At 35.1% G+C, this 23247-nt stretch overlaps 2 protein-coding genes across 3 annotated transcripts; one reads left to right on the plus strand and one right to left on the minus strand.

Annotated features, from left to right (window-relative positions):
- The first annotated feature begins 1342 nt into the window (after window positions 1-1342).
- On the plus strand, window positions 1343-20529 carry LOC133824427 (THO complex subunit 2). Of its 2 annotated transcripts, XM_062257306.1 has the most exons (33): window positions 1343-1662; window positions 1805-1930; window positions 2839-2880; window positions 3247-3306; window positions 3423-3485; window positions 4062-4142; window positions 4318-4389; window positions 4552-4599; window positions 4708-4776; window positions 4883-5016; window positions 5781-5856; window positions 6262-6455; window positions 6926-7006; window positions 7187-7397; window positions 7507-7749; window positions 7841-7921; window positions 8017-8136; window positions 8350-8409; window positions 9876-10003; window positions 12471-12567; window positions 12644-12772; window positions 13341-13444; window positions 14078-14258; window positions 14503-14681; window positions 14977-15583; window positions 15679-15783; window positions 16724-16879; window positions 16974-17054; window positions 17151-17235; window positions 17332-17597; window positions 18174-19331; window positions 19628-19941; window positions 20187-20529. In XM_062257306.1, the coding sequence occupies exons 1-33, from the start codon at window positions 1528-1530 to the stop codon at window positions 20254-20256; spliced, it is 5556 nt and encodes a 1851-aa protein (XP_062113290.1). In that variant the 5' UTR covers window positions 1343-1527; the 3' UTR covers window positions 20257-20529. The 2 variants fall into 2 exon arrangements, with proteins under 2 accessions (XP_062113290.1, XP_062113289.1); XM_062257305.1 differs by having other exon boundaries at window positions 17151-17597.
- Window positions 20530-21055: 526 nt separating this feature from the next.
- On the minus strand, window positions 21056-22872 carry LOC133825749 (putative clathrin assembly protein At1g03050). The gene has a single exon (XM_062258653.1). It carries the CDS (start codon window positions 22610-22612, stop codon window positions 21056-21058), a length of 1557 nt encoding a protein of 518 aa, XP_062114637.1. The 5' UTR covers window positions 22613-22872.
- Window positions 22873-23247: the final 375 nt, after the last annotated feature.

Below are 23247 nucleotides of genomic sequence, written 5' to 3' on the forward strand. Positions count from 1 at the left end.
TAACTTTTGATGATATAAGTTGTATATTAATTTGTTATACTTTATTTTAACTCACTAGTTAATAAAACAAGTTTGAAGGTAACATAAAAATATCTTATATAATAAGATACTATGATACAACTTAAAAAATACTAATCATTATTTTAAGATAAAAATGTTTTAACAAATAAAGTTTGAAGGTAACCAAAATATATATGAAATAATATGCTCTAAAAATACATTTTTTTTTGTGAAAAAGTAACCATTTAGTAACTTATTACTATTATAAGTAACAAAAATGTTATTTTTGAAAACTTAAAAAAATGAGAAATTTGGGATTTTGGGATGTTTACAATTCAGGTACATTATTTTTGAAATTCAGTACTTTTTGATGATGTGGTAAAATATTTTTGTAAATTAAATTTTGTAGGTGATTTTTGTAATTATTTTACGTAGAAATTAGATTCAATAGCCACTTTTAGATAAGTCATTTCTTTTTTATCTATAATTTTTAAGTTTTAGTATAATACCTAGGGGTGAGCATCGGTCGGTTTGGGCGGTTTTTTCACAACAAAAAATTCAGAATTCGGTTTTCGGTCCGGATTGGTGCAATCCAAAAACCAACCGAACCAAACCAGTTTAAAAAAAAACCGACCGTTTTGGACCGCGGTTTGGTCGGTTAAACCGAATTGATTATTGTTTTTTTTTTTGAAAGTTTTAGTTAAAAAATTAAAAATTTTGGATTGTTGGAATTCATTTTTGTGCATTTTTAAAACATAAATATATAGAACATAATTACATTTACAAATTTTAAAAATTTTAATAATTAATAATTATATAATATTATATTATTATTTTATTATGTTCGGTCGGTTTCGGTTTTATTGGTCGGTTCACCCAAAATTTCAAAACCGACCTAACAGTGGCGGTTTGCACCGTCGGCGGTTTTTTCGGTTTTCGGTTTAAACGTTTTTTGTTTTTTCGGTGTTCGGTAGGTCGATGTACACAGTTTTTTTGGTTTTTTAGATTTTATGCTCAGCCCTAATAATACCCACTATTTAAATCAATATACCTATTACACCCCTATAATTAGTGGATGCTGTTTTTAGAAAAGTACCATGTGGTCAAGGGTATTTTTGGAATTGTCTATGATAAAAGTGGGTAGAACTAAACTAAAAATATTTAGAAAATAATTTTAGTTAAGAACTCATTAAACAGGCTAATTTTCAACTTATCCCTTATTTTATGTTAAAAGGATATAATTGTAAAGATCCTTAAAGAATCCAGCTCGAATTAAAAGGCCTTGAAACTTTTATGGGGCCCATTGAAGTCCATCCAAAGCAGATACCATCCTCGTCCCCAAACCCCTAAAGCCAGCAGGAGCTTCGAAAAAGAAAAAGAAAAAATCTGAAACCCTAAAATTTATCAGAAATCTCTTCTCCTTGATCCATGAAATCCCCTCCGACAACGACCTCATCCCTCATTCTCGTTCATCTCAAACCTAGGGCTTGATTCTAAGCTCTGTTACTCTCTCTCTCTTTCTCAACAATGTCTCTCCCACCTGTACAGTGTTTGTACGTTACAGAAGACTGCCTCCGTGAATGGAAGGCTGGAAACCCTAGTTTCAAGCTCCATGATCCCGTTCCTATGCTCCGTTTTCTCTACGAACTCTGCTCCAGCATGGTTTGTTTGTTTTTTTTTCTCTTTCAATTATTGTTTTTATTTTATTTATGTTTTCGTTGTATTTGGATAATTGAATTTGTATTTGCGAATCTTTTGTAGTTGCGAATTTTTTCTTGATTCTTCTTTTTCTTTTGATTGGTAGGCTCGTGGAGAGTTGCCGCTTCAGAAGTGTAAAGTGGCATTGGATTCTGTTATGTTCACGGATAAGGTTTCTGCCGAAGAGATTGGCTCCAGTCTTGCAGATATAGTGACCCAAATGGCTCAAGATGTGAGCTTTTTATTTTTTGTTATTAATGTTGTTGCTGATGTTGGTTGCCATTTCATTTGTACTTGAATGTCGCGATTAAATGCTGTTATTGAGTATAAGTAAGTTGGGACAGTATATATTTTGAATTTTGGAGTTATGTGGTTTGAATTATGAGGGAAGAGAAATCCTGGATTGGAGACTAATACAGCTAATTGTTAATTCATTTTAACTAAGATAAAGTGAGCACAGACAGATAGCTTGATCTTAGCAAAATCATGAAAATTTGAGCATTTCATGTCACAACCTTTTTTCCTAGCATAACAGTACAACACAGTAACGGCATATAAAAAGTGTGAATATTTTAAGTGAGTCTTAATTAGAATGACCAGAATGCTCTCACTTTTAATGGTTGTTCGAGTCCTCTAGAAAGTTGCATACAAATACAAGTAGTACACTCTTTGATGGATGGAAATGTGTTGCCCTGTTTCTTGCTGTTTTCTACAGAAGTGAAAAAAAAAGTGTTCTTGGTTTTTACGGAAGCAACTAGGATCACCGTGAAAAACTAGAAATATATACATATTAAAAGAAGGCCTTTATCTTAGAAGAAATGGCTTCAGAGATCTCCGATAATAGTAAGAACTTTGATTGCCCCCTGATTTTTATTTTTGCAAATTGCTGGGAGTGACAAAATTATCATGTTTTAGTCCTTTAAAAGTAAAAACGTACTTGCTATTGTCTGTTATTGTTAAGTTCATATTACAAAAGTAACTACAAAAAGTAAGAATGTATTGTGTTATTGGAAATACCTGTTTGTGTAAATTTTCCCCAATATATTGGACTTGTGTATGTAGTGTCTTTTATTTGAAATTGTCTCGGACTTATTTTTTACCTGCACATGTCGATTTAAGTATGAATGTGTACTTTTGCAGCTTACAATGCCTGGAGAATATCGGGCTCGTCTTACAAAGCTGGTCAGTATTGAGTTCATTAATACTCCTAATGTTCCATGTACAAGTACTCTGTTATTTATTAGTACTTTTTATTATCCTTTTCCCTTTGTGTGGTGGTGGTGGGACAGTCCATCAATCTTTTAATCATGCTTGAAAGTATGGATGATAGTCTTCAACAAGTCACCATTTATTTGTTTATATGTTCAGTTTATGGTAATCTTTCTCTAGTGACATCTTTTTCTTTTGAACATTTATAATCAACTTTTGAGATTATTGATCTAGGAATGCTTTCTTACTTGACCCAGGATTTTATTTTCTTCTATGCTGTTTCCTTTTGCTATGTTTATGTGTTGCTTCTATTTATAATTTAGTCCTTCTCCCTTTCAGGCAAAATGGCTGGTTGACTCTGGGTTAGTTCCATTGAGGCTTCTCCATGAGCGCTGTGAGGTGACTTTTAATTCTCATTTAAATTTTGGCATTGGTCATGGCTTTTTGATTGTTGCCTTCCTACCTCTTTTTGAGATTTTTTTTTTACTAATAAATATAATGCTTTGCCAATGCAGGAAGAGTTTCTTTGGGAGGCTGAAATGATTAAGATTAAGGCTCAAGAGCTGAAGAGTAAAGAGGTAAGCAAATATTAATTAAACATTATGGCCACCTTACATAACAAGCAACACAGAGTACTATTAATGAGATTGTTTATTTTTATTTATTACATTTATATATGTATGCACACATATTTTATTTATATTTTGTACCAACTACCAAGGAGAAAACTTGAAAATCTATTATTTATTTTCATGTAGAGTAAATGCAGATTGTGTGCACCTTGTGGTAACAGTCTTACACTGTTTCATGATGTGCTCATTCTCCAATGCATTTAATTCATTTATCCTGCATGAATCTAATTGGACCCTTGATCAGCATAGGGGAATTTAATGAAGCAGTTTGTGTATGTGTGTGAGTGGTGCGAGGTTTTAGTCCTCGTAAATGTATCTTATGGAATAAAAAAATTAAAGAGTCAGTTTATTTAAACGACCAAATGTCGGACTTGTATATAAAAGCATGCTTGATTCTCCAAAAATAATAGATTATACAAATAATTACTAAATGAGACTAATTTCAATTTATGATCTCATTTGCTCAAACTTTTGATTTCATATGCGATATGCCTTTGATGTATCTGTACTACTTTCTTTCAGGTTAGAGTAAACACCCGTCTTCTTTATCAGCAAACTAAATTTAATCTTCTTCGAGAAGAGAGTGAAGGCTATGCCAAGCTGGTAAGCTTATGATGAAAGTTCTTAGTTTGGAAGTTCGTGCAGTGTAACATAGCAGTTCACTGATGTTAGACAGCTTCAGATTCTGTTGTGTTTTTTTTTTTTATTTCTGTTAATTTATTTTTATGTTAATTTGATTTTTCTTATATTGACTTGGATTTTCATTCTCTAAATATAGGTTACCCTTCTCTGTGGAAACACAGAATCGTCATCATGCAGTGTGTCAGGAGCAACTATTGGCATAATTAAGGTTTTACTTTTAGCTAGACTTTATTTAGTTTACTTCTCATTTTTTGTGTATTTATATCAGGAGCAACTATTGGCATAATTAAGGTTTTACTTTTAGCTAGACTTTATTTAGTGTATTTGTCATTTTTTGTGTATTTGTATCTGATTACAATTGTACTTGCAGTCATTAATTGGTCATTTTGATCTGGATCCAAATCGTGTTTTTGACATAGTAAGTTGTTGAGTTCTCAAGGTTTAAATTGCTTTTTTCTGTTTCCTAAAGTGGTTGATGATCCATTGTAATGCCTCTTTTTTAATAATTTTTTTATTTTTGATTTAGGTGTTAGAATGTTTTGAACTTCAGCCTGATAACAATGACTTTTTGGATCTGATTCCATTATTTCCCAAGGTAAACAATTTTGTTTTAATATATATATATATTATGAATACCTGTTTAACATTCATTGAGTGAATCAGTTCTTAAGTTTACTCATATGCTTGAATGTGTGTTTCAGTCTCATGCCGCACAAATTCTTGGTTTTAAATTCCTATATTATCAGCGTATGGAAGTAAACAGTCCCGTACCATTTGGACTCTATAAGCTTACAGCCTTGCTGGTGAAGGAAGATTTTATTGATCTGGACAGCATGTGAGTTATTTTTTCTGCTTTTAGCTGCAAAACAAACATGCTTTTCTCTTCTAGTTACATTTTATGATTGTTTGATTTAGGATGCAGATGAATTGAGAGATTTGGTATCTCTGATAGTTTATAGGCTTATTTTTTAGAAAGACAATATATTTATATTATATAGGCTTGATTTCGAAATTTTTGAAATTTTTAATTGATTGATATGCTTTCACTTATTTATATAAATTTAAATTGTCTATAAGAATCTGAATCAGTTCATATGTACATGGGGCAAAATATAAGAATCGCAGCTACAAGAGTGTCATTGGCAGATTATCCTGCCTTGTTGTAAGGGTTTAACTTTATGTTGGGAGGCTATTTTGCAAGTTTAACTTTGGAAGTTTTGATGGACGTCTTGTTCATTTCAGTCTATTTTGTATTTTCTTTTCTTAATTGGTAGAGATTGTTGTTCTCATTAACCATACTAAACTATGCCTTGTAAAGACTGTCAGCATCTACCCATTCCATTTTTATATCAGTGTAGCGGGGAATGTTTTGTATTTATTTTTCATCTGTTATCATTATGGTTGAGTTGGTATTTAGATACCTCGAAATATTTAGTTTTTTATGGGAAATATGATGATTTTTCCTCCCCTTGATGATCCTATTGATACATTTGTTTTTAGTACAGATAAAGTACTTCTGTAGTTTCCTGTCACGAGAGTTTGGACTAGCTCCAGATTTTGCTGGCAATTGTGTCATTAAGGATTACTCTCTTGTTGCAGATATGCACATCTACTTCCCCAGGATGACGAGGCATTTGAGCATTATAATGTTTTCTCTTCTAAGAGACTTGATGAGGTATTTACCAAGAGTGGGTTTCAAAGTTCTTGTCATGTAGTATGATCTCATGATTTATATCTTGTTGTAAAGTCTTTAAATGGATGCTAATTTTTGGGGCTAGGTAGGAATTGTACCGCTGTGTACAGTAAGTTTTATTTGTTGATGCTTTTGTTAGTGCTTGTAGCTAGGCGCACTGGTGTCCTCCCCCCCTTTTTTTTGGTATATATGCATATGTACATTATATAACTGTGTGTGTTGAGTTTAGTTTACTTTCTATTGTTGTTCTTTCCTTGTGTTGAGTTTAGTTATTTGATGACTTATTTGACAAATGGCCTAAAGTCATCAATCCCTTCCATTAAAATCATCCTTATGATTGGATGTTTCTTTTTAAACTGACCTTTGACCTTTTGTCAACTCCTGCAGGCTAGAAAGATTGGTAAAATAAACCTCGCTGCTACCGGAAAAGATCTAATGGATGATGAGAAACAAGGAGATGTAACAATAGATCTTTTCACAGCCTTAGCCATGGAAACTGAGGCAGTTGCTGAACGGATTGAGGAGCTTGAAAATAATCAAACATTGGGCTTGCTTAGTGGTTTCCTTTCTGTGGATGATTGGTGAGTTATTGTTATTTGCCTTGTGGTTTTATTACTAATCTATGGTGGCTTCCTTTCTGTGCATGCTTAGTTTTTAAACACTTGTTCTTGAAGAATGGGCTTTCTGCCTTTCTCTCATCTTTTGATTTAGTGTTATCATACTAGCACTGGATCATGATTACTACTGTAGTTTGTGTGATAATATTTAATGCATGTGAGTTGGAGCTGTGCTCTTGGTAAAAATAACTCTTACAATTTTAAGGTGTCATTGTTTAGTGTGTGTTACTTATCATTTCCCCCCTCTGTCTTTTTTCTCTTGATTTTACCTCAACATCAGTAAAAATACTGGAGTGACCTTATATATAGCAATCAATCCGTGTTCTTGTTTTTCATAATACACATTAGTACGTTGGGTCCTTTTATTTCTTTTACTTCCTAGTTGTATCTGTTATTTCTATCTTTAAGATGTGTTTGTAATCTTCTGTTATCAGGTATCATGCAAATATACTCTTTGGTCGTCTCTCACATTTGAATCCTGTGGAGCATATACAAATTTGTAACAGCTTGTTTAGGTAAATAAAAGGCATGTTCCTTTTTCTTGTTTCTTTTCTCTCTCTCTCTTCTTTTTTGGAGCTCAACTGGAAAAACTAATTTACCGTAACCAGCTTGATTTTCCATTTCTCTATGTCTGACTTATCATGAGCTGAGTCCAACTTTGGTTTCAATAATTTTATTATATTTGTTTTTTTCAGGCTCATTGAAAGGTCCATCTCTTCGGTATACAAAACTGTTCACCAAGCACATCTCCAAAACATTGGATCTTCATCTGGAGCTAGTCTTGATGCAATGGATACAGTAACTTCATCAGTGCGTGGTTCATTCATAGATCTCCCTAAAGAATTTTTCCAGATGCTTGTTTCTGCTGGACCTTATCTTTACCGTGATACATTACTGTTGCAGAAGGTTTGTGTACATAGATATTTTATATTCTGGATTGTATTGTCTTTGAGCATTCTTCCTCTTAAACAACAGGTGGATTTTTTTTTAATGTTATATTCTTTTATTTATGTAGGTATGCCGGGTGTTGAGAGGATTCTACTTGTCTGCACTTGAGCTTGTAGGTAGCGGTGGGGCACTTGCAAATTCAGAATCAGTTAATGGTGTGAGTCGAGATCCTCGTTTGCATCTAAAGGAAGCAAGGTTAAGGATAGAAGAAGCCTTAGGAACATGTTTACTTCCTTCTTTACAATTAATACCTGCAAATCCCGCAGTTGGCCAGGAGATCTGGGAAGTTATGAATCTTCTTCCGTATGAGGTTGGCTTTACATCAACAGTATTTGATTCTTTCATTTGAGAATTTATTTGGCATCGTAGACACTCTTGCTAGATGAATCCTATCTGCTTAGGTGCGTTATCGCTTATACGGTGAATGGGAAAAGGAAGATGAGCGGATGCCTATGCTTCTAGCTGCCAGACAAATAGCGAAGGTATGATTGATACTGGTTGTATCTCATGATATTTGGATTTATTTTGCAATATTTGTTGTATGGAAAGCATATTTATTTTTTTATTTTTTATACAGTTGGACACTAGAAGGATCTTGAAACGGCTTGCCAAGGAGAACTTAAAGCAGCTAGGTCGGATGGTTGCGAAGTTAGCTCATGCAAATCCAATGACTGTACTACGGACCATTGTTCATCAGGTAATATTTTGTTTTACTACAATTGTTTTTTAATAATATACATTAACGGAACTTGAACCTTGCACCACTCACGCACAATCCCAACAATCCAACCGCATGGGCTACCTCTTGTGGCTGCTCTACTGCAATTATTGTATTTTGGCTGCTGGCTGGTGTTTATGATTTTTACTGTGCATAGACATAATGCATTTATATTGCTACAATATTTTGCAGATTGAGGCATACAGAGATATGATTGCTCCTGTTGTAGATGCATTTAAGTATTTGACCCAGGTGTGTATTTACTGTCTATCATTTTGAAGAAATTTTTATGTGCGTTTTGAATTATTGTGATTATTGTTGAGCTTTTTGTTGTTTTCATAATTAAAATTTGTGAGAGTAGATCTAACGTCTTAAAAATGCTTATTTGGGATCCGCTTACTTTTTTGCTTGGCAAGGTCTAAGCCTAGAGGCATAATGAGGTGTAGGCCTCAACTTTAATAAAGAAATAACTCATAAAAATAAAATAGAGTAAACAATCAATTTTTTTAATTATGATGTGATAAATTTAGTTTATAAATAAACACATAATTGCACAACAAAGTCAGTATAAATCATAAAATTACAAACTAAAGTCATTAGAAGTTTAGGGGTAGAAACGTAGTACTTAAAAGAAAGAAGGTGGTAATGTGGTATACACGGTGAGGAAAAGGTTCTTGTTATATATTATTATCAACTTATGTAGTGTTTGGAAGAAGAAATGATATGTTATATACAATTAATATAGTGTTTGACAGAAGGTTTTTTTAGAATTGTTCTGCAGTTTTGGTTTAATTTAAAGGTTGAAAACTTCCCAGAAGGTTGAGGTTTGGAGGGATCCGGGGTACAGTTGTAGCAATTGCTACAGTTTCTTGGTCCCCAAATATTTAAGGTAAAAAATGATTAAAAACACTTGAAAACAGAACCATAATTAAATGTAATAAAAAATCCAAAATACTTGAAAGAGTGAGGCTTAAGCCTGTCACGTGTCTCACATATTTGGGGCTTAAGCCTTGATGTACACTTTTGAGGCTTGCGTGAGGCAAAGTGGTTCTAAAAGCTTATGAGCCTTTTGGGCTTTTTTTTTTTTAATAAAAAAAAATTGCATTTGTAATTTTCTAATAGAGCGGGTTTTTTTTTATGTTTTTAAAAGTTGTAGGCCTTTAAGTTAAATAAAATGTTAAATGAGGCCCAAAATAAAATATATTGTGGATGAATTCTAAAATAAAACCTTCTTCAAGCCACTATATTAACCGTGTCTAGTGTGAAACAGCTTATTTATTCCTCCAACCACTATATCAGCTATGTATATTGTATGAGGCCTCCTTTTTTGTATACCACATTACCACCTTCTACTTCAAGTTTTGCTCCAATGCTATTTGTTAGGATGCATGGTTTTGAGCTTTTAATGACTTTAGTTTGTAGTTGCATCACTTATTGCTAATAATTCCGTAAATTATAGTTTATGAGTTATTTGGTTATCAAAGTTGAGGTTTATGCCGAGTCGAGTAAAGTAAAACACCTCAGTTCCCGAATAAGCTTTTTAAAATCTTGATTGCTTGATCTAATGAAGTAAGCTTATTATGAGCTTCTTTCCTGAATAAGTTCTATTTGTGCTGGTAGGTTATGCTGATATGATTTGTATAATTTTTTTTATAACATATATACATGGGATGTTATTTAGTGTCAAATTTGACCGTATCTTCATGCTTTTCTTCCAGCTTGAGTACGACATTTTGGAATATGTTGTGATTGAACGTTTGGCACAAGGGGGGCGAGATAAGCTAAAAGATGATGGCCTTAATCTGTCAGACTGGCTTCAATCCTTGGCTTCATTTTGGGGTCACCTGTATGTTTTGGATAATTCTCTCTACATTTAGTCAACTTTACCATAACGGCATAGGTTCTTGAAGTTTATTGTAAATTTTTTCCTTCTTGGTTCTATATTATGCTATTATATGTGTTTTACTTCTTCCTTATGGTAGATTTTTAGTTTTTCCATTGCCTGCATGGTAGAGTATTCTAGTCTCAAACATTTTATCTTTTAATTGCTGAAAAGTAGATGCCTTCTCTGTCTTATTGTGGTGTATGTCTTTCACTGTTATCTTAAACTCATTATATAGATTCTAGATATGTCTTGGGATACTTCACTTAAGTTTCCGGGTTGCAGATTTGCCTCACCAAGGGCAGGATAGAGCTCAGGATATTCTGGAATTTGAAGATTTCTTTATATGTCCCTGGTTTACAAGGTCAGATCTGTCTTAGCAACTTGGCTTGCCAGGTGCTGCCATGTGTAGAAATTTTGGGAGGAGGTCCGAAGAGATTCAATGCCCAACTTTCAAGTTTTGAGTGTGTGTGAATCTGTTGGGGCTTTTCGTGGATGCAGTGTTGGAATTTACTATTGATCATTTCTTTCTTTTTCAAGTCCTAAAAGAGATTTAGAGGTGTGAGAAAGACACTATTTCACGCTTTTAACTCAGATTCTCGAGATGGAAGCTGGTCTTGTTAGATGAAATTGGAAGTGAAATACATTAGAAATTGGTCCTTGAATCTTTTTATAGAACTCAAAAAGGTTCATATCAGTTGTGAATGAGGTTCTAGCTTTTGAGAAGTGGTAAAAATTTGTCAAATATTTGCAAGGAATAAAAGTTGGATGCCTTTAGTGAATAGTGTTGGGAGAAGCAAGCATAAATTTTTTGGTGGGCTATTGCTTAAATAAGGGGGATTTTGTGAATTACTCAAGATATGGAGTTGTTGAATATCAAGTATCATGCGTTTTTGTTAAAAGTTTAAGGAGGGCTCATAATACTTGGTTTTCCACCAGAGTTAACTTGCCATATTGAGCATCTCTGCAACTTGATGCTCCGTGTAGATTGTGAATTGAAGGTCATTCGTTGTATTGTTGACACTGAGGAGCTTAGGATTAAGTGAGGTTTGAGGTTCGAAGGATTTTTTCCTGTGTTTTACAGAGAATGTCAAAAGATTTATTCTAGTTGGTGCTTTTTCTATTAGTGCTCTTCTTTAGCTCTTCCTCTACATGTAACTTCGACAAGTTCCAGGGCATGTTTATGGTTCAGTCTACGTTTATGTATCATATATTCATAGATTGACCCATAAAGAAGAGGTGTCTTCATAGAAAGATGCATTCTTTTAAAAATGAGGGATCATCTCAGCGCTCATTTGATTTTCTATCTTCATGTGATATATTTCATTTAAGCTCAGTTTAATGGTTGTTCAAGATATCATGGTTCTTCATGCATGTACAGTCCATGGGTATTGATGTAGTCAGTTTGATAATAGAAGGTACAGTCCAGGGTAGTTGGATACCCTCCACCTCAATTGTTGGAGGCACAAAAGGTTATTGAAGTGAAACTTATTCTCACAATCAGAAGCTTGTGGCTGCATTGCTTTTACGTGCTTCATCTCCCTAAGTTGTCAAGGTTTCTGGGGCTTTGCTATGGGAGGTTTTTTTTATTAGACAATTGAACTTGATTGTACTTTTAGTGTTACATTTATGTTTCCAGTTTTTTTTTTTTTTTTTGCTGCTAGTCATGTTTTGTATTTTACTAGGAGGAAAAAGATCTTCACCATGTACAAATATTGTAAAATTTATTCAAAAGTTTAAGATTATGGCTTTTGCTGGTATTTTTCAATTTTTTTAATAATAATGATTCTGGGAAACTATTAATTTTGTTATTTGCTTTGAAACTGTGGATATTTATCTATAGATGCGTTTATCCCACTCTTGAAACTAAAGTTGCGTGTCCTTGTGTGGGTTTCATTGGACCCGTTAAGTAATTTGAGATACTTGGTAAGCATGAAGTGGAAAGAGGTTTAATTTTTAAAATATGTGCCAATATGTTGACTAGATCAATGTATACCTTGCTCCGTTGTGCAATGGGATGTGCAGACTTCTTTCATTGTCCTTCTGTGTCAGCGGGTTGGATGACTTTGTCATTTCAATTCCCTTTCTATATTTGTGTGTTAACATTGTTGTTTGATGCCTCTTTGAAATACACTTGTCCCTGGACAGTTTCTTTATTACATTCCATTGCTGCACAAATTTGGTTACTTTGCAGTGATTGTTTTGTTATGTCTATTAATTTTTTTTTAAATTTCCCATTGATTGCTGTAATAATTGTGGCATTGGTTCATGTGTATTTGTGAATCTCACTTTGATAAAATTGTTTCTTTTTTGTCTGATTTCATTTTTGTTTCCTTTTATTGCTATTATTACTATTATAAAGGTATATTTTATTTGCGAATTATGTACTTCAAGCCATACGCCTTCAGCATCTAACGCATAATTTCATTAGGTGTAAGAAGTACCCATCTATGGAACTGAGGGGCCTTTTCCAGTATCTTGTGAATCAGCTGAAAAAGGGGCTAGGGATTGAGCTTGTTCTTCTGCAGGTGGGTTATATTTTAAAGCTTTTTTGATTTCTGAAACATAGAGATGCTTAATTGTTTTTTGTTTTTATTATATCAGGAGCTTATTCAGCAGATGGCAAATGTCCAGTACACTGAGAACCTGACTGAAGAGCAGCTGGATTCCATGGCAGGGAGTGAGACTCTCCGATACCAGGCCACCTCTTTTGGTGCAACACGGAATAACAAGGTCTATTTTGTTTATTATATTGTAATCTTATTGAGCTCGTCTGATTAGGCCACTCACTAGGGAGAAAAGAAAGATTGTTGCCCAGAACATTATTCTTTACTAAGCTAGACATAATCGTGGATTGAGGAATGACACCACTGCTAGGGCAGTAATAGATTAAACTTGGATCTCCTTATCAGACTTGAATTGTGCAACCCTGAACCATTTTAGCAATTACCTAGACCAGTTTTAATTTTTTATTAGTACAAGTTAATTAAGGATTTTATTTGTTTCCTATTTTTGTGTTTGTAGGATCAGGTTTTTTAATTCTTCTCATAGTTGTGGTCAATTTTTTAGTGTTAAAAACCATTTTAGATTGTTTGTGCTATTCAATTACTCTTAATTTTTTTTTAAATATTTTTGTCTCGAAAACACACTCTGCAGCACTATAATAAGATAGTGGTCCTAGATTTGTTGGTCCCTTGTAACAGTGTGGCATGTAGCTTATAGCTGTAAAGAGTTTTGATAGATCTTTTAGCTTTTGTAGTAAATAAATTATTTGTAAATTAACCAGTAACTATCTTATCAGGCGTTGATCAAATCCACTAACAGGCTACGGGACTCACTACTTCCAAAGGATGAACCAAAGCTGGCAATACCCCTTTTGTTGCTCATTGCTCAGCATCGCTCTTTGTAAGTTTTATTACCTAATTTGTAAATGATTGGTTAAAGTAGCGCTGGAATATTATCTAAATATTTCCCTCATATTTTGATGAAACCGTAAACAGCTGGATTTGTAATATCTTGAAATAATTTATTTTCGTAGTATTGTGTAGTTAGACCTGTATCACATTTTTCGTTTGTTTTTTATTCACCGCTCTTGGCACAGGTAATTTAGTTGATAAAGTTTATTGTTTCAATTTACATCCCATTCTAAGGGACTTAAGTTACTTGTTCTCAAATCCTGTCTTATTTTTCTCTCAAATAATATTTATGCCAAACTCATTTGTTTTAATTTAATTTCATAGCTAACTATTTAAACTATGTTACACCATTTTGTTTTGTGCCTAAATTATTAATATAACAAAAGTTTTATCAAACTTTTTTTAATTTAATGACATAGCTAACAAATAATAATAGAAGCGTAAGCTATGATAAACATTTAGACGATTTTAAATTAATTACAGATTGTATTATACTTTTTTTTAATTAAATTAATTCTCCTCTCTCTTTCTGCTTCTTCTTCTTCTTCTCTCATTTTTCCTTTTCAATTTTCCTACATCTGTATTGTCATCTTTACTGTGATAATTTTATTATTTTCTGCAGGGTTGTAATAAATGCTGATGCACCTTACATTAAGATGGTTAGTGAACAGTTTGATAGATGTCATGGAACACTTCTTCAGTATGTGGAATTCCTCTCTAGCTCTGTGACACCAGCATCAGCTTATGCTCAGCTGATTCCCTCACTTGATGATCTTGTCCGTCTCTACCACCTTGATCCCGAGGTCTCTCTCTCTCTTAAACCTTAAAGGGCATAGATTAATGATTTGTTCTGTTCAACTTGCTTCAAGTACTTGATCTTCTGGAGAGATCATAGGCTTTATTTCAGAAGACTGTTGTAAAAACTTTTTTTTTCTTTGCTGTAGAGAAACTAACTGTGCCTTCAAGTTTTTCAGATCTCTTTTAATTAAATTTTACTATCTGAGCACTTGTAAAGTTGTAATAAATGTTTGTTGCTTGTTTACATAGGTTGCATTCTTAATATATCGGCCTGTAATGAGACTGTTCAAGATCCAGGGAAGTTCTGACATCTTCTGGCCTTTAGACAGCGACCCATCCAGTGTTGCAATTGCAAATTCAGATTCTGAACATGCTGAGCACTCTGGTGATGCAGTTTTGGATCTTGGCCCTTCTCGGAAGCCTTTGATGTAATAATCCTGACCTTTGTTCATTCATTGACTTTTTGTTCTCCAATAATTCAAAACTGGAAGATTTTGTATATTTGATTCTTCTTTTGTCTATAATTATCGCGATAAAAACTTTGATTACTGTTTGGCCAAGTTATATAACTTTGTACACAGGAAATATTTTATTTTATTTATTTTCTGTGTAGGTTGCATCTTTACATACAAGTATATAACAACTATTTATTTTCCATATCTTGGCATATCATGTGATACAGAGTTTTGCTTTCTTTTTAATTACACATGCTATTGCATGCAGGTGGTCAGATCTTCTGAATACTGTTAAAACCATGTTGCCATCAAAAGCTTGGAATAGCCTTTCTCCTGATCTCTATACTACATTCTGGGGGCTCACTCTTTATGATCTTTATGTTCCTAGAAATCGGTATGAATCTGAAATTTCCAAACAGCATGCAGCTCTAAAAGCTCTGGAAGAGTTTTCAGATAATTCAAGTTCAGCAATTACCAAAAGAAAGAAAGACAAGGAAAGAATTCAAGAATCTCTAGATCGCCTGACTAGTGAGCTCCACAAGCACGAGGAAAATGTTGCCTCTGTCCGTAGGCGTCTATTTCGTGAAAAGGACAATTGGTTGAGCTCATGTCCTGATACTCTTAAGATCAACATGGAGTTTCTTCAGCGTTGTATTTTTCCACGCTGTACTTTTAGTATGCCAGATGCTGTCTATTGTGCTGCATTTGTACACACTCTTCATTCCCTTGGGACACCTTTTTTTAACACAGTCAACCACATTGATGTTCTCATTTGTAAGACCTTACAGCCCATGATATGCTGCTGCACTGAATATGAAGCAGGAAGACTTGGAAGGTTCCTGTATGAGACATTGAAGCTTGCTTACCACTGGAAGGTGTGCTAATATAGTCTTTTGTTGATGAAACAAAGAAGTTGGCATTTGAGATAGTAACATTCTTATTTTAACTTGAGATAATGTTTCTCTTTCAGAGTGATGAATCTATATATGAACGTGAATGTGGAAACATGCCAGGCTTTGCTGTGTACTATAGATATCCAAATAGCCAGCGAGTGAATTATGGCCAGTTCATCAAGGTGGAGTATTTGGACATTCTAGTTATTTGAATTTTCCTGAGTCCATGCCTATTTGATTGGTTTTCTCAACTTAGTAGTTTTACTTTTGCTTTAGGGCTGTAGGATGTTTATCTTGTCAACCTGTCTTGAATGCTTACAAATACATGTTCCTTTGTCTATGTAAAATTGTTTCCTTTGTAGGAGTGAAGAGATTGGTATAATTTAAATTGTCTCCTGTGTATTTGTTTTGAATATTGCCGTCACTTGAGGTCAAAAGCAAAACTACAAGGACTTTTATTGAACCTATTCTTCTAAGATATTATTTTTTTAAAAATTTATGCGTTCTACACATCAAACTTCTCAAGGAATTCCCACTTATTTATCTATTTAAATCTAGCAATTGACATTGTTTGGATTTTTGATTGTCAACCATAGCTTTCTAGGTGGGTGAAATGTTGCATTAAGCCACTTTGATTTCAGAAATAGATAAATAAAATTTCTTTCAAGCTGAGGAGCATAATATGACTCTACTTTGGATGGGAAAATAATATCTATTAGAAGCATTTTTTTTAATCCGCTACGCCATTGTAGTTTAACAAAATTTTGGATTTTGTTAATTTAAGCATTTGGCTGGGCACATTGATGTTCTTTGGTGCTAGCATTCATTCACTTATCTTAGAGAACTCTGTTCCATGATTTTTTGTTTAAGTTCTGCCAAAATCTGATAGTTGATTGTGTTCCCGATATGTTTGTATTCTTTTTCTAATGTCTAAATTTTTGCACAAGTTTTCCTTTTGATTTAATTTTGATATGAACTTTGTTGTTTTACTTATTTTATGCTGCAATTCTTTGTAATGTGAATATATTATTCATTATTTTTTTTTTATTGTTTGTTGTGTTTTGTGCTTGCAATGAAGTGAAATCCATTATTTTAATGCATATTGGAATGTATTGACATTAGGTACACTGGAAGTGGAGTCAAAGAATCACACGCTTGTTGATTCAGTGCTTAGAATCTTCGGAGTATATGGAAATTCGAAATTCTCTCATACTGTTGACAAAGATTTCAAGTGTTTTCCCAGTCACTCGAAAGAGTGGAATTAACCTTGAAAAACGGGTTAGTAGTGTTTTTTTTTTTTGGGTGGGTGTGAGGTGGTTCTAATTGTCTTGCCATTACTTTATATAATATTTTTGTGCTATATTGGATGCAGGTAAGTAAGATCAAAAGTGATGAAAGAGAAGATCTCAAGGTGTTGGCAACAGGTGTTGCTGCTGCTTTAGCTGCTAGAAAGGTTTGTTGCATTTACTTTATTATTATTACTGCATTCTTGATTGCTTAAGAAGTAAAGGTTAGTGACACCGGCACTAAGTTTTCTTTTACTTTGCAGCCTTCATGGGTTACAGATGAAGAATTTGGCATGGGATACCTTGAGTTAAAGCCTGCACCATCTCTTGCTGCAAAGTCTTCAGTTGGTAATTTTGTAGCCATAAAAAGTGGTTCTGCTATTAATGTTTCTCAAAATGAATATGTTGGAGTAAAAACAAATGTTTCTGATATTTCTAATTCAGTCAGAGATCAGATGCTGAAAGCAAGACCTGCTGATGGGAGAACAGAAAGAGCAGAAATTGCTTCCAATATAAAATCTGATCCAGGAAGTGTGAAGCTCAAAGGTAGCTCTTTATTGAACGGGACAGATGCTCAGTCATCAATGCCTCTGGCTGGCTTGTCATCTGGGGCATCTAGATCACTTGAAAATCATAAACTAGTCGATGACTCCATGAACAGAGAAGAAATTATAGCAAAAGTCACCCCAAAGAACAGTGTGGAACCTGAGGTAGCATTTTAGTTTTTCATACTGGTATTACTTGCACCTTGTTTTATAATCTGGCATTTAGGAACCATAAGTCCTCTTACTGGTATCAATGCATTTTGTTTTATGTTAGTGTTTGAAAAATGTCACTGTGATATCCAGTGTTTATCAACTTGTATTTCCCTTTCCTTAACATATGAGGTTATTATTCCTTTTCCCTAGCAAACTAGGTATTTACCACTCATGTGCTTTACCTGAATTGTTCACAAAAGTATTAAACTTTAAATGAGCTGGAAATCAAAGAAATATAGGGTTTTATTTAGCACGTTTGAATTAGAATCATTCTCTTATTAGAACATCTTTTTCATCAGTTTTCATAATAATTAACATCTCAGTTTGATATCAGCTTTTTAGTTGTCTTATATTATACGTTGAAGAAAAGAATGTGTTTCTTTCGGTAATTGGAGGACTCTTATTACTTAGCACTTTCAGTATGCCTAGTGTCTTGAAATCTTGAGAAACTGCTATTTTGAAGAAAGAAAAAAAAATCTTGTTTATTTTTTGTTTCTCATGTGAAATTTTTCTTCATACTTCTGATAGTTGAGAACTCAAACAAAGCGAGCTGTGCAAGCGGGATCACTAGTGAAGCCACCGAAACAAGATCTTGCAAAAGAAGATGGTAGATCTGGAAAATCTGTTGGGAGAGCTTCAGGCTCTTCAACTAGTGACAGAGATATCACATCTCATACATCAGATGGAAGGCTGGGTGGGGTTACAAATGTTTCTTCTGCTGTCTCGGTCAATGGAAATACAGTTTCTGCTTCAACTAAAGCCTCGGTTCCATCCACGAGAGCATCAGATATTCACAGTAGTGACTTAAAGCTAGAAAATGCAGCTGCTAAGGCTTCTGATTCTAGGATTTCTGCATTAAAGGACGATGGTGTTGAAGCTTTGGATGCCCCACGGCACTCCTCGTCACGACCTGCGCATTCTCCTAGACATGATTCTTCTACTGCTTCTAAATCTAATGATAAGCTGCAAAAGAGATCTAGTCCTGCTGAAGAGGCTGACAGGCTAAATAAAAGGCGGAAGGGGGAGACTGAAGTGAGGGATTTTGAAGGTGATGTTAGACACTCTGACCGAGAGAGGTCTGTCGATGCTCGATTTGGGGATCTCGATAAGTTTGGAACTGATGAACAAAGTGCTCATAGAGCCACTGATAAACTTTTAGATCGGTCAAAAGATAAGGCCAGTGAAAGACATGACAAGGATTACAAGGAAAGATCAGAGCGATCAGATAAGTCCCGTGGAGATGATTTAGCTGAGAAACCAAGAGACAGGTCAATGGAAAGATATAGTAGGGAGCGTTCTGTTGAGAGGGCTCAGGAGAGGAACAGTGAGAGAAATTTTGATAGACTTTCTGAGAAAGCTAAGGAGGATAGGAGTAAAGCACGCTACAATGATACATCTGTAGACAAGTCTCATGCTGATGACAGGTTTCATGGGCAAAGCTTGCCTCCACCACCACCCTTACCTCCTCACATGATTCCCCAATCTGTTAATGCTGGTAGAAGGGATGAAGATGTTGATAGAAAGTTTGGAACTACAAGACACTCGCAAAGACTTTCTCCTAGACATGAAGAGAAGGAACGGAGACGATCTGAGGAATCCTTGCTTTCGCAAGATGATGCAAAGCGGAGAAGGGAGGATGATTTTAGAGATAGAAAGAGGGAAGATCGAGAAGGGTTGTCTATGAAGGTATGTGGCAGCCTTTTTATTCTTATTGTGCACGGCTTTTGTTAGTTACATTTCAGATAAATGCATTGCTTTAAAATAAGCACTTTAATTCATTAGAATAAACTCTTCAATAGGAGATTGAATTGTATCACACAATTATTAGATATGGCACAATCAAGCAGTGGGCACCTAAATGTCAGATATCAAACATCTATAGCAAGTGCACTATAAATTTCAGGCTCGGATGAAATTCTTTTTAACTTCTATTTAATAGTTTACTGGAAACTATTGTTTAAAATTGTTGGCTGTCTGTGTAGGTGGAGGAGAGGGATAGAGAGAGGGAAAGAGAGAGAGAAAAGGCAAACCTTTTGAAGGAGGACATAGATGCAAGTGCAGCTTCTAAAAGGCGGAAACTCAAAAGGGACCATCTGACATCAGGAGAAGCTGGTGAGTATTTACCGGTTGGTCCACCACCTCCTTCTAACATCAATATATCACAATCATTTGATGGGAGAGATAGGGGAGATCGGAAGGGGGCTGTGATCCAGCGTGCTGGTTACTTGGAGGAGCCCAGTTTGAGAGTTCACGGTAAAGAAATGGCCAGCAAGATGACTCGTCGTGACATTGACCCGTATCCTTAAAAAAGTTTTTCTCATTACATACTGCTCATGTTTTGGCATAACATAATTGAACACCACCACGTCTATCATCATCTGGATGTGCTACTAGACTTGTTCATATTTATTAAGTTTGTTTTCATATTAGTGAGGACTCTAATTTGAGCCTTACCCTAGCTGAAAGATTTACAACATATTGTAGCGTCTGTTTTGTTTATCAGTATTTTAGATTGCTGTCGCCCTTAACATTCTCTTACAGGATGTATGAGCGCGAATGGGATGATGAGAAGAGGCAAAGAGCTGAGCAAAAGCGAAGGCATCGGAAGTAGGTTTCGTAAAAGCTTGACCAGTGCTGCATTTTTAGCTCACCACTGGTGTAATTTATTCATCTTTTTGTGCTTGATTAGTGGTTCACATCCTCAATCTCATGTGTTGTAATAGATCGGTTTTTTTTTTTCTTGTAAGAAATTTTGGGTGTCTTTCATCCTTGAAGAAGTCCATTTATTGGCTATATAGTTAGTGGTTAAAACCCATGTACAGTACTGTAATTTCTTGCACCAAATTATCATAATTTTATTTACTGCCATCTATTCACCATGTTCTATGGCCAGCGGCGTTGTACATGGGATGAGAATGTCCCGAGCAAAATTCTTCATTTGGAGATTGCTAACTACTGTCGTTAGCATAATCTGTCTTAGCTCTTGTTTTGTAATTTGCAACAGCTTTTTTAACAGCTTACAAAGATTTGGGAAAAAACCCATCATATCGTTGAATGAATTGTAGTTGTAGAATGTGGTTCTTTTCCTATAATCCCCATATCCAAATCTATGTATATATTCTGTGTCAGTTGTTTGGTTACATATAACTCGGTCCAAAAATGTTTGTAATGCAAGTTTCTCATATGTGCCAAACCCTCGTGGTGAAACAAGAGAAAGCTGAAACCATTCCAGAAGATGAAAGTAAAAGAAGAATCATGTAAAATATTGAACAACAAAACAAATAAAAAATCTCTACAACATTACTCAAAGTGATTTTCTATGTTCCCTAAACAAGAACGAAGCCCCAAAAGGACAAACTCTCACTCCTTATTTCCTTTCATCACATCATTTCCATATACTTGTTTATTGCTTACTTTGAACTTGAAGAAAAGTTATTGTAAGGACTCTGTGAGTAACAAGAAAAGTTGAAACCCCAACGGTGATCTTGCATGATCAGATGTTGATCAAAAGGATTAGCTGCTCTGGGATTATACACTTGAATACTATTTGAAGCTCTATGATCTCCATACCCATTCACCATATAATTATTCCCATAACCATTGACCATATAACTCCCATATCCATATCCATGGCCATAACCATTGCTATTAGTATCCAATAGAAGATTGTGTTGGGCAGGAAACATATCAACCGATTCCTCTAATAACCTTTCCCAGCACACATGTTGATCACTTTCATCATCGAACTTAATCAACGGTTCCTCTTCCTTGCCACATAATAGTAATTTTTCTTCAAACTTAATCAACGGTTCCTCTTCCTTACCACATAGTAATAATTTTTCTTCAAACTTAATCAACGGTTCCACTTCCTCAACACTTTTGTTCTCCAATTCATCTTCTTTTCCAGCACTGGCTTTTCCATCCACATCACCATCGTTCGAACTCGACCGAGTCTCATCCGACGACGACGGTCCGTACGACGAAGAATCATCCGTGAACTGCCACATTCCGTTGAGGAAGCTCTCTAGAGCTTGAATCTGCGAAAATGGTATGCGTTCAATCAAAGGGTACTCGTAGTTTCCACATAGCCCCATGGCCTTACACTTCTCGTAGAATTCACACAGCTCCTCGGACTGTGCCGAAGCTTTCTTGTAGATTGCAAACGCTGCCGTACCACTTGCGTAAGGCATTTGGAAGAGGTTGTCCAAAACGACAACGATTTCCTTCCGAAACGTGTCGTAGCAAGCGAAACTGTCTCTGAGTATATGCTTCATCGCCGACTTCACTACGAAGCTCCTCACCGCCGGACCAGTCGGACGACAGTCCATGACTCGGTCGATCAAGCTCTGGAGCTGAGGCAAAATCTCAAGCTTTCCACCCATTTCTTTCATTTTCTCAGCTATGCTCTTCTCTTTCTCTTCAGCTCCTTCTTCATCATATTCTTCTTCATGTTCTTCTTCTCCCTGTAAAGTTCTATGCTTTTCTTCCCATTCAAAGTCGGAGCAGTTCAGAGCCTCGTCTAGAAGATGGGCATATGATCTAACGAAGAGAGTGTAATCTCGAGACGAAAGCGAGGAGTCGTCGGTGAAACGACATGGGTAGAGGGAGATCAGACCGTTGGTTCGGATCCAAAGGAGTTCGGAGCGAAAAGGGCTGTCGTGAGGAACCGAGCGGAGGAGACGGTGGAGCAGGACAAGGCACTTGAGAGCCACTCTCCAGCAACGCGTACGGCCAAAACGACGGGTGAAGCTGAGCGAAAAGGCTCGGATGGAGGACTGGCCGGAGATGGAGAAGACTTTGAGGAGCTCGTGGACGTATTTTTCATGCAACGGCATGTCGTTTGGATCTGTGGCTTTTACGATGAGATGGTCGACGTTGCAGAAGCCTCCCATGGTGGCCATCTTGGCGTAGTTGACGACGCTGTGTTCTTTCACAACCGTGCATACTTGCCGCAACCTCCTTTGCATTCTGAAACGAAGAGAGAGATTTAGAGCGAGAAAGAGAGAGAGAGTTGGTTAATGGTTGTTCTAACATAAAATGGAGAATGGTTTTATTTTTTGTTTTGATTTTAAGGCTATAAGAAACCGAAACACAAAGATGACGAAATGAACTAGAACAAAGAAAGTACTTAGCTGTTATGTTCTTTCGGGTTTTAGCATAAATAGTCTTGACTCCTTAATTAGCAATATAATCCTTCATGGATAAAAAAAACATCAATAATTTCTTTGAATTTTATAAATAGTAATTAAGTCTTTTTGCACTATTTTTTTTAGTTTTTTTTTTATTGTTTTTACATACAATAAGATATGAAAAAATTTGGCCTAAATATATGAGAAAAATATCAAAATTGTACATAACATAACAACAAGATTTTATTTATACAATCATCCCTAAATTTTACATGCTTTGGCAAGTTGGTCGCCATTTTTTTTAGATTGGTCCCTAAACTTTTTATTCTGTTGGTAGCCGATCCTATACCTTTAAATGGTAAAGAATTTCATTCGTCCATACAAAGTTAAGGGATTAATTTAAAAAAAATGGGACCATTTTGCCAAAATATATAATTAGGGACCAATTTTAATAAGGGTTTATACTTTTTTTG

This window comes from Humulus lupulus, chromosome 3 (assembly GCF_963169125.1).
Source record: "Humulus lupulus chromosome 3, drHumLupu1.1, whole genome shotgun sequence".
Classification (NCBI taxonomy): Eukaryota; Viridiplantae; Streptophyta; class Magnoliopsida; order Rosales; family Cannabaceae; genus Humulus; species Humulus lupulus.